Source organism: Neolamprologus brichardi, chromosome 3 (genome assembly GCF_056152115.1).
Source record: "Neolamprologus brichardi isolate AB-2024 chromosome 3, ASM5615211v1, whole genome shotgun sequence".
Lineage (NCBI taxonomy): Eukaryota > Metazoa > Chordata > Actinopteri > Cichliformes > Cichlidae > Neolamprologus > Neolamprologus brichardi.
This window is the reverse complement of record NC_142106.1, coordinates 47,508,726-47,523,964: the sequence shown is the minus strand read 5'-3', so window position 1 is coordinate 47,523,964 and position 15,239 is coordinate 47,508,726. Positions and strand designations below refer to the sequence as shown.

The 15,239-nt window shown below is 41.1% G+C and overlaps 1 protein-coding gene across 2 annotated transcripts in view; it reads left to right on the top strand.

Annotated features, from left to right (window-relative positions):
* LOC148104380 (disintegrin and metalloproteinase domain-containing protein 33-like) overlaps positions 1 to 3,264 on the top strand; it is a 90,779-nt gene extending 87,515 nt beyond the window's left edge. For both annotated transcript variants that reach the window (XM_087837763.1, XM_087837764.1), the window contains 2 exons: positions 835 to 1,040; positions 2,401 to 3,264. In XM_087837763.1, coding sequence (XP_087693889.1) covers positions 835 to 1,040; positions 2,401 to 2,446 — 252 coding nt within the window. In that variant the 3' untranslated portion in view covers positions 2,447 to 3,264. The remainder of the gene's footprint in view (positions 1 to 834; positions 1,041 to 2,400) is intronic.
* The last annotated feature ends 11,975 nt before the right edge of the window (positions 3,265 to 15,239 follow it).

Genomic DNA, 15,239 nt, shown 5'->3' with positions numbered 1-15,239 from the left:
CCTGCGAGCTCAATGGTCCTGTGCAGTATCTTAGATGTTCTGACTGCACTCTTCTGGACAGAGATCTCGGATGCTGTTCCTGGGATCTGCTGGAGCCACTCACCTAGCTTGGGAGTCACTGAGCCTAGTGCTCTTATTACCACTGGGACCACTGTTACCTTCACCCTCCACATCTTCTCGAGCTCTTCTCTGAGCCCTTCGTACTTCTCTAGCTTCTCGTGTACATATACATACACAGATATACATACGTATGTATGTATGTATATGAGAGAGAGAAGATCTTAGTGCTGTTTTAAGTGTAAGAGCTAATAGTGCTGTATTAAAGCATATTAAAAGAACAGAAAAGGGAAAAGTGCACAAGCAGCAGTGACTGAATGCAGCAGATTAATTGCCAAGAACTTGATTGGCCAGCCAACTTTTCTGATGTGAACTTTATTAGACCATATTTGGGGTATTTAGAGGAAGATACCCTACAGGGGAAATATAGATAACTGGTCACCTCCAATGCAATGCTGTGATTCATAGTAAAAAAAAAAAAAAGCCCCAGTCAATTATTGGATATAATGATCATGCTTCTAATAAGTTATATTTTTATTGTAAAACCTTTTGATTGATCAAGAAAGTATTTGAAAAGTTCGAGATACTGATTTCTCAATTTTATGAGCTACAAGCCTAGAAACACTTCACTGAATGTGTAAACAATATACTTTATATAATGTTTACCTTTAGTCAGTAATTCTTTTGATTTATAAGTGGATATAAGCTACCAACCTCCAAAAACATTTTGCATGTCACTGTTCAGTAATGTACATAAAGCTAATATCTTTCTTTCAGTTGGTGTCTGACCTGCAGCCCACACCCCAATTCCCTCCTCAGAGGCCTCTCCCCTTGAGTCCTACCAGAGCAGTCTCCCCCCAAGTGACTCCAGTCCAGACCTCACTCTCCAAAGCCCCTCCAGGCCTACTGGTCATGATGCCCTCAGCAGCAGGACCTAAACCTGTGGGCAAAGTCTCTGCCATCCCACCTTTGAGAGCTATCAGGTGGGTTAACACAATTATTTTCCCCACTGTACGTGACTCTGCAGAATCATTATTTGTTCATTTCTTTATATACAGGCCATTTATAAGTGAACAAACTTACAATCAGCGGCTCAGTCTCTAATTTGTATCCAGTTTTATTTTATTGGAAAGACTGAATGTCAACCAGAAAATTCTGCGAAGAAACGAATTACAAAAAAAAGTTTTAAATTGATTTGCATGAAATAGGAAACTGAACTCCCATTGAACATTTTAAAAAAGCATTATAATTTTTTTTCTGTAAAACATTTTACAATAAAAACTTTGTAGGGGTTGTAGAGTGATCAAATACCCACCCCTACAACCCCAAAAATGTTTACAGAAAAACTTTGAACATTTTAAAAAAGCATTAATGGGAGTTCAGTAGGACGTATTTCCAAGCAGATTAAATCTAGTTATTTGTACCAAAAGGACAGTGTTACTGAAATAGAATCCAATTAAAATGCAGTGTAATGTGTGTGTGCACACCGATGTGCACATGTATGTTCATGGTAATAAAGGGACATTGTTGCTCTGTGACTGTTAGATTTCTGTACAGGACTCAGTCCATCCAAATTTAATTTACTCACAGGACTAATTACGAGGATTTTTCTGCTTTGGTTCTGTAAATGAGACTTAATGACATTATGAAAAATAATGTCAAATTGTTTAAACACAATTTAGTTTATGTTTGAAAAGGGAAAGACCATCTCTGAATCGAGGAGGGGGCCTAAGGGTACATCTTACACCATCTTACAATGCTGTGATTGCAGCCATTCCCCAACTCTCTGTGAATGGTAGTCATGGTCATTGATCAGTGGGTTTTGATCAGTGGTTGTTGATCAATGGTCATGAGAATTTGCGTAATTATGATTAAGGAACTGACCTCCCAGCCCATTGTTCCTTCAGTGGGCTGGTTTCAGTCATTATGCAAATTTACTGTTTATAAGATTTGGGGAAACCTGCAGTCAGCTGAGACTGAAGAAGTCAGTTGGATGATGACGAAACGTTTCTCCCACAAAACGCTACGTCCAGATGAACAGAATCAACTTTTTGGAGATTTACTTTCCTGGATGATTGAGAATGGATCAAGTAGAAGATAAAGAAATCTTAAATAGAAATGTGACTGCTGACATGTATTTGGGTGTGGGTGGGGGGGTATTACAAATGGGATAAAGTGGCAGGATTGAGCAGCAGTGCAGACTGAGCAGTACACGATTTTAGAGTGGCAGTTTGTACAGTAATGCACGGAGTAAGAGTTTTTATTTTTATTTAAATACTAACAAAAATTAATTTAAAGATCATCAGTTATACCACAATCTTTGTTTTTCTCTGCTCTTTTCAGACCGGTTCCAGGCACCAAATTAAACACAGCTTCACATCCAGCATGAAAATGATCTTCTTCTGGCCTCTCCTCTCTGTTTTGAGGTGGCAGTAGCTGACAGCCTATTTGCACTAAAGAGACTTTGGCTGTTGAACCACAGAGATATCACAGAAGTTAGAGGAGAACAAAACACAAAACTGAAAATGGAGAGACAGAGCAAACTAACTTAACCACAATGATTAAGTGGTCAAGTGGTTGTGCAAATAGACCTTGCAGACTAACACAAGTGTAATTGTTGGGGGATGGTCAAATTTACCCAGTTAATTTTTAGGGTTTTGTTTTGTTTTTGCTAATGTCCGTCTATAAAAATGCATTTTGTACTGACTTATGTTTTGTTTACAGTTTGTTTCATGTCACGTGGTATGATTTATTATATCCACCAAAGAGATCTCGTCATTCCTGAATAGGGATGGGTATCTGACATAAACGGTAGTAACCAGACCGAAAAGCAGCGCACATTTTGGTGCTTTATTTCTGTGCTTTTTTTCCCTGAGATGTCATACATTTTGGATTCCAGCCAATCATTTTACCTTTGCAAGCGTAGTAGGCGGGCCCAGGTACGTATGTTCTTTTAGAGCAGAGCTACAGATTAAAAACGCCCAAGGCGAAGCGGTCATAAGTCTGGCTGTACTTCACAGCAAAAGATGCAAACTCAGCAGCCTGCAACAAGTGCTTTAAGGTGATGCTGTGCAAAGGAGGTAACACCTCGAATCTGATGAAACACCTGGCGACGTATAGCGTTTTTTTAAAAGCAGAGAAATGCACCGTATTTGATAGCTTGCTGCAAGACCTCACATCGAGCGCATCTACTGCGGGTGTGGTGCCTGTTATCGGTCCCGGAGTTTGCAGCATCCCCCAAAAACCCGAAGAGGAGAGTCCTGGCCCCTAGCCCTGCCAGTGTAGCAGAAATGATGACGGATGATGATGGCAGCAGCAGCCGTTCTTCTCTGCGTGAGTAGCTTAATGTTGTTCGTGTGTAATTTACGCTGAGTAGGCTAACCACGTTATTATATTAATGCATGTAAGGTGAACTAGCAAACATCATCATAGTTACATGCGGCTGTCTTCTTGTTTGATGGCAGATACTCCCTTCACCCTGGCCAAAAAAGCTAAAATGACCAAAGAAAAAATGGGAAACTGCTAAACATGAGAGGTTTTTGGACAAAGTTGGTGTTTTTTCCCCCCCATTGATTAAGCACTGCTTCCAGCCAAGAGTGATACCATAAATCCCCTATAGCTGCAGAAAAGGCTAACATTGTTATCTTTTTACAAAAAAACAGCTAAACATAAGAAGTTTGTGGACAAAGTTTGTGTTCTTCATTCTTTAAGCACCGGTTTGAGCACCGTTTAAGCACCGGCACCGTTTTAAAAGTACTGGTTTGGTACTGGTATTGGATAAAACCTAAATGATACCCATCCCTATTCCTGAGGTGTCCTGAAAGCTTGAAAATAAGTTGAAAAATAGTTTACTATGAGTCACCTCATCTATACTTCCAGGTTTTCTAATTTATTCTATCATAAGAGCAATGTTTGAGGTCTAAATCCAGAAATACTGGCACATGAGTTGATAGGAAAGCTAATGACACAGCAGCTTTTTATCAACACTGTTTACATGCTGGAGAGGTAGATGAGGCCTGCAGGACACACATGGGTGGTTTTTCTTGATTTAAATTTGTTTTCCTATCATAAAATTACATAAAATATTTTTTACAAAACTATCAAGGTTTATTTTTCTCCTTTTTTTAACTTTCATGAATCTAAAATAAAGATTTTGTGGAAATATTACAAAGGATTTTTCTCTCTTTTGTCTGCTTGTAAGATCTGTTTCACGAATTCCCATGGCCCTCAAACTTATGCAGAGACAAAATCTACTTCTGTTTCAGCCTAATCCAAATGTAGTGTAGATGGCTTTTATACTACCCCTATCTGTATATAATCTGCTCCTATTGCACTTACTTCTCTTGCACTTCTGATTAGATGCAAATTGTATTTCGTTACCCTGTATTTATACATGTGTAATGCCAATAAAGTTGAATCCTAATCCTAAAGATCAGAGCTTAATAAACAGGAAAGTTGGTTGTTTTCCTAATGTGGTAGACTGTTAACACTGAGGTCTTTTGTCACATCCTGAGATGTGTAACCATGCCAAAGTTCAACAAAAGAAAATACAATGTAGTGTTTCTCATGTTTACACATTTCTCATTGGATCAGGTAATTATTTTAAACTGCTGATGGCAGTCAGGTGTCATTTAGGCTTAGCAGCAGAAGAGGACATAGCAAGATGACATATTTATAACCACTGCTGTCAAAGCTTTATTTCAGGAAAAGTTAATAGAATCCCATTGAAAAAGTGTATGAATACAGAGTTTTATATCTTAGGGTAAGGTCTTTGGCTAGTCCATTGAGCTCCAGTCTTTTGAGAAGTATTAGTAGTAGGGTCTACTTAAAAAGGAAATGGATAGAAAAATATAGGTATAAGACAATATCAAGGACAGGATTATGAAGATGTCAGCGTTTGAGCTTGAAGAGCATCATAGGCATAGCAACACAGAATGTTAGAATAGTGATGAAGAAAAGATGTGGATTTGAATCTCAGGTTACTATGAATAAAAATTAAAATCAATCAAAAATTTCAAAGTTAAATCAAAAGTAATTTATATTATTTCAGACTTTCTTTCAAATCAAGTTCAGAGTACCAGTGACATTAGCTTTGAGGAAAAAACAGTTGAAGTTAAATGTATCTATTGCAGTGAGTCTGCCAATTTGGTAGAGTGGATTGCAGCCAGGTGATGTTGTGGTGAGGATTAGGGGCCATCCTCCAGGTGGAGGACGGCCCATCCCCGTAAGTATTTTGTAACCTGGGTTGTCGGTGTTGTCTGCCGTGAGGCATCAAGGTCCATCCACCTACTGTATGTGTCAAGTTAATTTTTTTTTAACAAATAATAGTTTGGTTTTTTTTTAAGAAAAAGGTTATCAGTTGAATTTCAAATAAAAATAGTTTTTTTAAACTTTTTTTCTGAATTCTATAGTATTTATGCATAAATTTGTTTGTCTGTGCCTTGTTTAAATAATTACAGCTATCTTTATTAAGTTGAACAAAAACAACTGATGTCACCGAGTCAATGCGTTTCTCGCCATTATAATGGTGAGAAATGCATGTATACATGCACTTGCAATGGGTTATAAGCAAACTTTCTCAGCTAAAGAAAACCACTTCTTCATTTTGTGAATAATTAGAAGCGTTAATTGAGACTTACATAAATTTGCTTCCTCAGTCAAGGTATAAATCAGTACAAGGAAGGAAATTTTTGTTTACACAATGCTTGTACCCACTTACGCCTAATCAAAGGTGCTATATCCAAGCTCATATATGCACAAGGGGTCTAGTAGAGTGCATGTTTGTTGTTTGAAAGAGTCATTTTCAGTGCCTTCGGAATACACTTTGATTCATGCCAAGAAGATGCCTTCAATTCCAACAAACCACAGACAAGGACTTGAACATGTCATGGTCAAATTACTACATTCTACACTGTATTTGTGTCCGGTATATTAAAGAATCATACAATATGATGTAATAAACATTTTTTTATTCATTGCTGGTATATTGAGACTGATGCATCTCACATCTTAATTTCTAATTCTACTTGGAGTATCTTGTTTTTCATTTCATGCTCCTCCTTTAGATACTTCAACTTGTGTTAATGAAATTCAATAGCCATCTTTTCATTCATCGTAAGTCTGTGTCACTGTCTCGTTTAATGTGTTCATTTGATCATATGAACTGTTCCTGTGAGCAGTGCTGGCACACATCATAGCTTCTGAGGAAGCTATGCCTTGCAACTCTGCAGTTCTGTCCATTTCATTTCCACCTACACACAAGAACAGTTCATATGATCAAATGAACACATTAAACGAGACAGTTGTTGATGAAAAACAATAATCTGAAATGAGAGAATAGCTAAATCAATGCACTAATATACTCAAATCAGGTGTGCTTGATCCCTCATCTGAACTGTCTAGATGGCCATTATAGGATATGTTCGCCAAAGGTTGTTGGTTCTCTATTGTTCCTGTCAGCAATTCACTCAACTGCTCAGTGTCCTTATTTGCAGGTCCTTCACCAGTCTTAAACCTCTCTCTTCAGGTTTCTGCAACAGTCTTTTTTAGATTTTTTTTTTATATTTGTCCACAAAACTTGTATAACATAAAATATGAAATGAAAACCCTTTAACATCACATAACAGTAACAGAAGTAGGGCCGCTAACACGGTTACATAAAGTTAACAATCCTTACCTAAAGTTGGTGAATTACCCTGTAAAAATTTGTTCATTGCACTGAACTCATTACAGATGGATTGCCAATAAAAAGAAACTGATTCATCTCTGATAATATTTAATATGATCAGTCTGTCATAATGTTAAAATCAGCTGGAGATGCACTGATTACAACTCCTTTTCCAAAAAAAGCTGAGGCACAGTAAAATGGAGATAAAAACCAAATGCAATTCACAGTGAACAACACATCATGAAGCTTTAATTAGAAGCAAAACCGAGACTGTAGAATGTAATCCCGTCTGATTTCAGAATCCCTTTTCTATTCGGAGTAACCATGTTCAGACCTCATCTCAAGGGCGTAGATTTGGCATGGACGGAAGGGACGTGTCCCCACCAATAATTTGATCTCTTCGAGTAAAGAAAAAAAAAAACCCGATCTGTCAGCGTCTCATTCACCCAGCGGAGCAGAAAGAGTTAAATTACGTTCTCTACTGGAGTCCTACGTCATGTGACAAGTATGGCCAATGTGATTGGCTGTGCCTTTCAGGGAGCTCTGTTTAGTTTTAGCAGCGGCAAGCCTGCGCTCCGAGGAGGAGAGGAGGACGGCAGCAAAGAGGAAGAACCTGGATATAGGAAAGTATTTTTCAAAGAAACTTGTAAGTCACTTAAAGTCAAGTTCACTCATAAAATGTGTCCGTCACAATAACGTTACAGACTATGCTAGGCTTTGGCCCACATCAGTCTAAAATTGTATGTAACCATGAATAGTTTTGGAAACTAACTGCACAACATGCAGCACTATTAGTTATCTCAGTCTCAGAGCAGCATTTCTCATTTTGATTGAAGCTGTCGGAGAAAACGGCAGCCTCGAGCGAGCCAGGATATTAGTTTACAGAGGCTGTTAAAATTATATGTCTAACATTAAAATGTTGGTGACACAATAATTTCATCCTAATGGCACTGACATATTCATAGGGTTAATTTTTGAGACAAAATATCATGAGGTAGTCACGATTTTGCAAATATTCCACCTTGTAGTGCAGTTTGCACAACTTGTTTTAAAAATGCACTCACCCTCCAAACATTACAGATGAGTCAAGATCTGCACAAATTGACAGACACACTGAAGCAGCTACACATTTTATTCTTATTGTCATGTATGTCCTATTTGTCAGCTGACAGAAGAACCAACACAAAGCTCAGAGAGCAATGGTGACACAAGATCACAGGTGAAATTGGATGATGACTTGTTGGTTCATGACTGTATCTGAAGCACATGTGTGACTGCATGTATTTGGAATGTCTCACTGTTATTTATCAGGTGACAGAGGCAGCTCTGCCATGTTGTAGCTCGGACAGAGGTGAAGAGGCGAGGTCACAGGTGACTGGCTGATGATTTGGTGCTATAGATTAACTAGTATTTATTATCATGACAATTGTCAGGCTGCTTTTAGTCATCCCAGTATCCTCAGTTGAGGCTGAAAGAAGCTTCAGTGCTCTCAGAAGATTAAAAACATGGCTAAAGTCAACAATGACTCAAATGAGATTAAACAATGCTGCTGTATGTCCACCAGGAGAAACTGGACAGTATAGATGTAAAACCAATATGCCAGCAGTTTATCTCAGTTAACGAGAGGAGCAGGCATGTGTTTGGCTGCTTCACATAGTGGACATTGAGTTGCTGTGTGGGGACACCAGTAGTATTAATGTCTGTTGCTGTAACAGTAGCTCATGCTTAGAATAAAAAATCCCAACTCATTGATTTGATCGGGGCAATAGTGTGGCTAAAATGTTGCATTATTTTGCTGAGAGATCTTTTACTTTGTGGTAATCTTGGATGGACATAAACCACCAGGTCATTCAGTGTTCCCTTAGTGCTAATGTATCAGAGATGTTGGTGTAATGTAACTGAAGTAATGTTGTTAAGTCCTTGAACTCATATTTGTTTATTGTCATGACTGTATTTCAGGGCTGGACTGGCCATCGGGCATACCGGGCATTTGCCCAGTGGGCCGCTCGTTATTTTTTTGTTTTTATCGGCCAATGGGGTTTTCTTCCTTTTCTTTTTTTAATGATATAAATGAATGGTGGTGGATTGGCCAGTTGGTCATGATCGACTCTGGGCTGGACCAATTACAGCCGAGGAGGTCAAACTTTAACGTTAAGGTGAAAAGGAACGCGATTTGTCCCGTACTACTTCAGCTAGAAAGTTGCTAACTCAATCATGAAACTGATCAATGATCAGCTGATCGACTTTTCTCTCTGCGCCAGAAAGAGGAAACCAGCGGAGGCCGCATTAAACAACAGCAGCATGTGTAAGCTTGATCAGCTGTTGTTAGCATTTATTTAATATTAATTTCTAGTATCAGCTGATGTTTGCTGGAGCCACAGCTGTAAAGCTGCTGGTCATGATGTTGGTTTGGATATGTGGTGAGAGGGAAACATGAAGATGAAACCAGGAGACGTCCTTACTGAATAATCAGAGCTGAACAGGTGATGGAGAAACAGGTTCAACTTTTAGGTGACATGGATGAGTTGAAGGGAAGTTATGAACTGTTTCTGAGAGACAAATAACACCAGGATCCTTTTCTAAGTAGCTGACAGCTGGTAACTGTGCAGGGGCGGGTCTAGCAAAGTTTTGCCAGGGGGCCAGGAAGGCCATTAACAGGGAAAGGGGGGCACAAAGAAATACTTTTCTTTCTTATTCTCATTTAAAATGTCTCGCTTTTAACAAATAATTATCTGAATCTTTCAACCAATGTTTTCATCTGATGTAAAATGTATAGAAATCCATTATTGTATTCAGTAAATATTAAGTCTAGTTAGTATATACCCTAGTAAGTTATAGTATTCTTTACTTTGTTAAGGTACCATCTGTGCAGTCTGCAATTCTGTTGAAGAAAGATGTTGAATCTATTTAATTACTGGAGAAAAATAATAGATTTATGTGAATTTGTTTTATACGTGCATTAAATTTAAATCGGTTTTGTTAGTTAAGCATCTTGAGGCAGAGGGTGGGGGAGTGATTCCTACTTTTTTTTCTTTTCTTTTTTTGCTGGTAGTTGGCAACCCTTTTAGTTTTAGGTATATGTAATTATAAATGAGGTGTTACTGTTTAGAATACCAGAATAGGGAAGGTGGTGTAGGTTTAAGCTAATTATAAAGGCTTTAAAGGATTTATGACTTTTCCTATAATACCATGGTGGGCCGGTCACTAGTCAAAATGCCGATATTTTGTCCCAGTCCAGCCCTGCTGAATTTGAAGTTATTTTTATTTTTGTATGATACCTGATTTATATTGAATATGGCTGAAGTAAACTAAAGTCTAAAATACTTAGTCATTTGTTTAATTGTAATTTAGCATTATATAACTCACATATAAAACTTTCAATTATAATTTTAAATGGTTTAAAAGCATGTAGAATAGCATATGTAGGCAAGTACATTTCTCCTTTTGTTATCAAGAAGCAAAGACAAAAAGGAAAAAAAAACCTGAATCATTCGTCCCCACCAATGCCAAATCGAAACTGTACACCCTGCCCTATATGAGACAACTGTTGTTGTGATTTGACACCATATTAATAAATTTAAATTGAAGGGAAAATATTTCATTAACCTTTCACTTACCTTTTATTTGCTGTCACTAAGCTCCATGGCAGTTTAAAATGAGGCTAAAGAAGTGGTATAATAATTGGTTTGTTGTCCATGGCCAGTCATATAACTGTTTATTATTAGGCCAGTTTATGTGGCTGGTAACTACTGTAGAATGAAAGTCCATGTCTTAGTCCAGCCTCATATTGCTAATCATAGATCAGTTTGTAGTTGTACTTGGTAAGTATGTCTGTGGCTGGACTCCACCGCAGGTGGGATCCAATGTATGAAGATGAAACAAAAAGTTCAAAAACATTATCTATACTTATGTCCAAATATATGTACATAATGACTGCACAATTGCTTGGTACCTGTACTTGTACCTGATTTTTGACTTTGAATATTTAAGCATGGCCATGGATGTTAGTGGCAGCAGTGTTTTTTGTTTTGTTTTTTTAAACCACCTCTGTCATTAAGGACATCTGTTATCATGATGGGATGCTTTCCTCTGTGGATTCTTTATTCACTTGAAAGTTTTTACTGCCTTCATTGCCAGCCGACACATTGTTTCAACCTCCACAACCTTTACTGTTTCAGATGGACACAAACATACTAAAAGATACACATTCAGGTGGAAGAATGAAGCCACTAAAGTTTTAAACTCATCTGCTCATCTTGTTTGCATGAAATTTGTAGTTTGGAAACGGTGTTCAGTGACTTGCTGTACTCAATCTCTGTTTGGCCTACTATATATAAAAAAAACAAACAAACACCCAGCACGCCCCTGCGGGCGGTTTATCCTTCAAGCTCGGGTCCTCTACCAGAGGCCTGGGAGCTTGAGGGTCCTGCGCAGTATCTTAGCTGTTCCCAGGACTGCGCTCTTCTGGACAGAGATCTCCGATGTTATTCCCGGGATCTGCTGGAGCCACTCGCCTAGCTTGGGAGTCACTGCACCTAGTGCTCCGATTACCACGGAGACCACCGATACCTTCACCCTCCACATCCTCTCGAGCTCTTCTCTGAGCCCTTGGTATTTCTCCAGCTTCTCGTGTTCCTTCTTCCTGATATTGCTGTCATTCGGAACCGCTACATCGATCACTACGGCCGTCTTCTTCTGTTTGTCTACTACCACTATGTCCGGTTGGTTAGCCACCACCATTTTGTCCGTCTGTATCTGGAAGTCCCACAGGATCTTAGCTCGGTCATTCTCCACCACTCTTGGGGGCATTTCCCATTTTGACCTCGGGACTTCCAGGTTATACTCGGCACAGATGTTCCTGTACACTATGCCGGCAACTTGGTTATGGCGTTCCATGTATGCCTTGCCTGCTAGCATCTTGCACCCTGCTGTTATGTGCTGGATTGTCTCTGGGGCATCTTTACACAGCCTGCACCTGGGGTCTTGCCTGGTGTGATAGACCCCAGCCTCTATGGATCTTGTACTCAGAGCTTGTTCTTGTGCTGCCACGATTAGTGCCTCTGTGCTATCTTTCAGTCCAGCTTTGTCCAGCCACTGGTAGGATTTCAGGATATCAGCCACCTCCTCTATCTGCCGGTGGTACATACTGTGCAGGGGCCTGTCCTTCCATGATGGTTCCTCGTCTCCCTTCTCTTTCTTGGGTTTCTGCTGCCTGAGGTATTCACTGAGCACGCTGTCAGTTGGGGCCATCTTCGTGATGTATTCTTGGATGTTCGTTGTCTCATCCTGGACTGTGGTGCTGACACTCACCAGTCCCCGGCCCCCTTCCTTCCGCTTAGCGTACAGCCTCAGGGTGCTGGACTTGGGGTGAAACCCTCCATGCATGGTAAGGAGCTTTCTTGTCTTTATGTCAGTGGCTTCTATCTCCTCCTTTGGCCAGCCTATTACCCCAGCAGGGTACCTGATCACGGGCAGGGTGTATGTGTTGATGGCCCGGATCTTGTTCTTACCGTTCAACTGACTCTTCAGGACTTGCCTGACACTCTGCAGGTACTTGGTGGTTGCAGCTTTCCTAGCGGCCTCTTCATGGTTCCCATTCGCCTGTGGGATCCCCAGGTACTTGTAACTGTCCTCTATGTCTGCAATGTTGCCTTCTGGTAGTTCAATCCCCTCAGTTCTGACTACCTTCCCTCTCTTTGTTACCATCCGACTACACTTCTCCAGCCCGAACGACATTCCAATGTCATTGCTGTATAGCCTGGTAGTGTGGATCAGTGAATCGATGTCTCGTTCACTCTTGGCATACAGCTTGATGTCATCCATGTACAGGAGGTGGCTGACAACTGCTCCGTTCCGTAGTCCGTATCCGTAGCCAGTCTTGTTAATGATCTCACTGAGGGGGTTCAGGCCTATGCAGAACAGCAGTGGGGACAGAGCATCTCCCTGGTAGATCCCGCACTTGATGGTGACTTGTGCTATGGGCTTGGAGTTGGCCTCTAGTGTTGTACGCCACATCCCCATTGAGTTCCTGATGAAGGCTCTTAGGGTCCCATTGATCTTGTACAATTCTAGGCATTCCAGTATCCAGCTGTGGGGCATTGAGTCATAGGCCTTCTTGTAATCAATCCAGGCAGTGCACAGGTTGGTTAGTCTGGTCTTGCAGTCTCGGCTGACTGTTCTGTCTACCAGTAGCTGGTGTTTTGCACCTCTGGTATTCTTGCCAATTCCTTTCTGTGTCCCGCTCATGTATTGACCCATGTGCCTGTTCATCTTAGCCGATATGATGCCTGACAGGAGCTTCCATGTAGTACTGAGGCAGGTTATTGGTCGGTAGTTGGAGGGGACTGGTCCCTTCTTGGGGTCCTTGGGGATCAGGACCGTCCGACCTTCGGTTAGCCATTCTGGGTGTCCCTCATTAACTAGCAGCTGGTTCATTTGTGCTGCCAGACGCTCGTGGAGTGCAGTCAGCTTCTTCAGCCAGTAGGCGTGAACCATGTCGGGCCCTGGTGCTGTCCAACTCTTCATACTGGAGACCCTTTCTTGGATATCTGTCACCGTGATGGTTACTGGACCCTGTTCAGGGAGGTCGCTATGGTCTGCCCTCAGATCCACTAGCCACTGAGCATTGCCGTTATGGGTTGCGTCCTTCTCCCATATGCTCTTCCAGTATTGCTCCGTCTCCAGCCTTGGTGGTGCTGTTCTCTTATTATTGTTCCCTTGCCACTGAGAGTACACCTTTGCTGGTTCTGTGGAGAACAGCTGGTTTATTCTCCTGCCTTCTATCTCTCTGGTGTACCTCTTCAAGTGGCTGGCCAAGGCTGTGAGTCTTTGCTTGGCAGTTTCCAAGGCCTCAGGTGTGGACAGCTTGCTGTATTTCTTATGCACCTTCTTTGTCGCACCTTTCTGCAACTCCATTAGTTGGCTAACCTCCCTCCGTGCTACTTTGATCTTGCCCTCTAGCCTCCTTCTCCATGGAGGGTACTGCCCCTTGTGGCTGTTCAACTTGCAGCCAAGCATCTCACTGATCACTGCTGCCGTATTGTAGATCAGCTTGTTAGTGTCGGTAATCGTGGCTGTAGGTATCGTCCGTAGTGCTGCATTAACATCATCTAGCAGACCTTCTGAGGGTACTTCACGTAATCTTGGTAACCAGCTACGGGGGGTCCAGGTTTCAAGCTTGGCCATGATCCCATCTTTCAGGTCAGTTCCTCTCGCACTCAACGATCCTTCTCCTGTCGCACTTGGGGCTATGTACCCAATCTTGGGTGGGGGTGATGATATCTCCCCCCTGACCTGGCGTCCTGACTCCTCCTTGCCGTAGCATTTATGTTGTACCTCGTCAATCTCTAGCTGTGAGAGCAGTCCCTTCTTTCGAATGTTGGAACACTGAGCTACTAGTTGTTTCGCTGTCATTGTGGATGTTGGGTATCGAAGAAGAAGAATAATCACTCCATCAATACGGCTGCAGCCTTAAGCTGCTACTTTCTCATATTTATCTACCTTTCTATCTATCTTGGTAATATCAATCTCGTTTTTTATATATATATATATATATATATATATATATATATTAGGGGTGCAACGATACTCGTATCGATATTGAACCGTTCGATACAGTGCTTTCGGTTCGGTACGCATATGTATCGAACAATACAAGATTTTTAATTTATTTGATCAACTTTCCTTCTGACGGTGCTGTCTGTGTTGAGCGCTCAGTGGCTCTGCACTCGACAGTGCAGCCTAGGCACAGATTCACTGAGCACAGGGCAAGCTAGCTAGACAGAAGGTAAGCTCGTTGCAACATGGCAAATTGAACCTCCCCCACCGTCATTCAGATCTGGCGTCTGGAACTATTTTGGTCTTCATGTGGCGTATGACCCTGAAGGTAAGCGCATCTTGGACTAAAGTAAAACAGTATGTCAGATGTGCCACGCAATGCTCAATTACATGAGTGGGAACTAGTGTGTTAGCGCAGTTAGCTCGTTAATGTGTTGACGCTGTCCAGCCCCACACACGGGGCAATCCGCGGTAGCTCGTTAACAGAGATTTGCCGTGTTGTGGCGTTAACCTCATTTCAGATTAAGGCTGACAGCACTAGTGGGAACACAACGAATATGACTGCACATTTATCCGATAGCATCCTAGTGCAAAGACAAGTGGAAGCAGACAAAAACAACAAGCACGCATACAAACTTGACCCGAGTCATTTAGACAGCCGTTAGCACATGATTCTCCTTATGGGGACCTGATATGTTTAATATGCTGCTGAGAATATAGCCCAGAAGAAGCGTATAGTATAGCTTTTATTTTGGAAAGAGACATTTCTCTGTAATAAACTCTCTTTTCCAAAGATGAGTGATTCCTCAATCAGATACAGGGCTCGCAAAATCGCTAGCCCGACGTCCCGGGGCTAGCGATTTTTCCAGTCGGGCTGCCCTGCTCGTCGGCCTATCGTAGGAAGGAAAAATATATGTCAATGCTTTTGCATTCTTTCGGAAATGTAGCTGGGTAATTA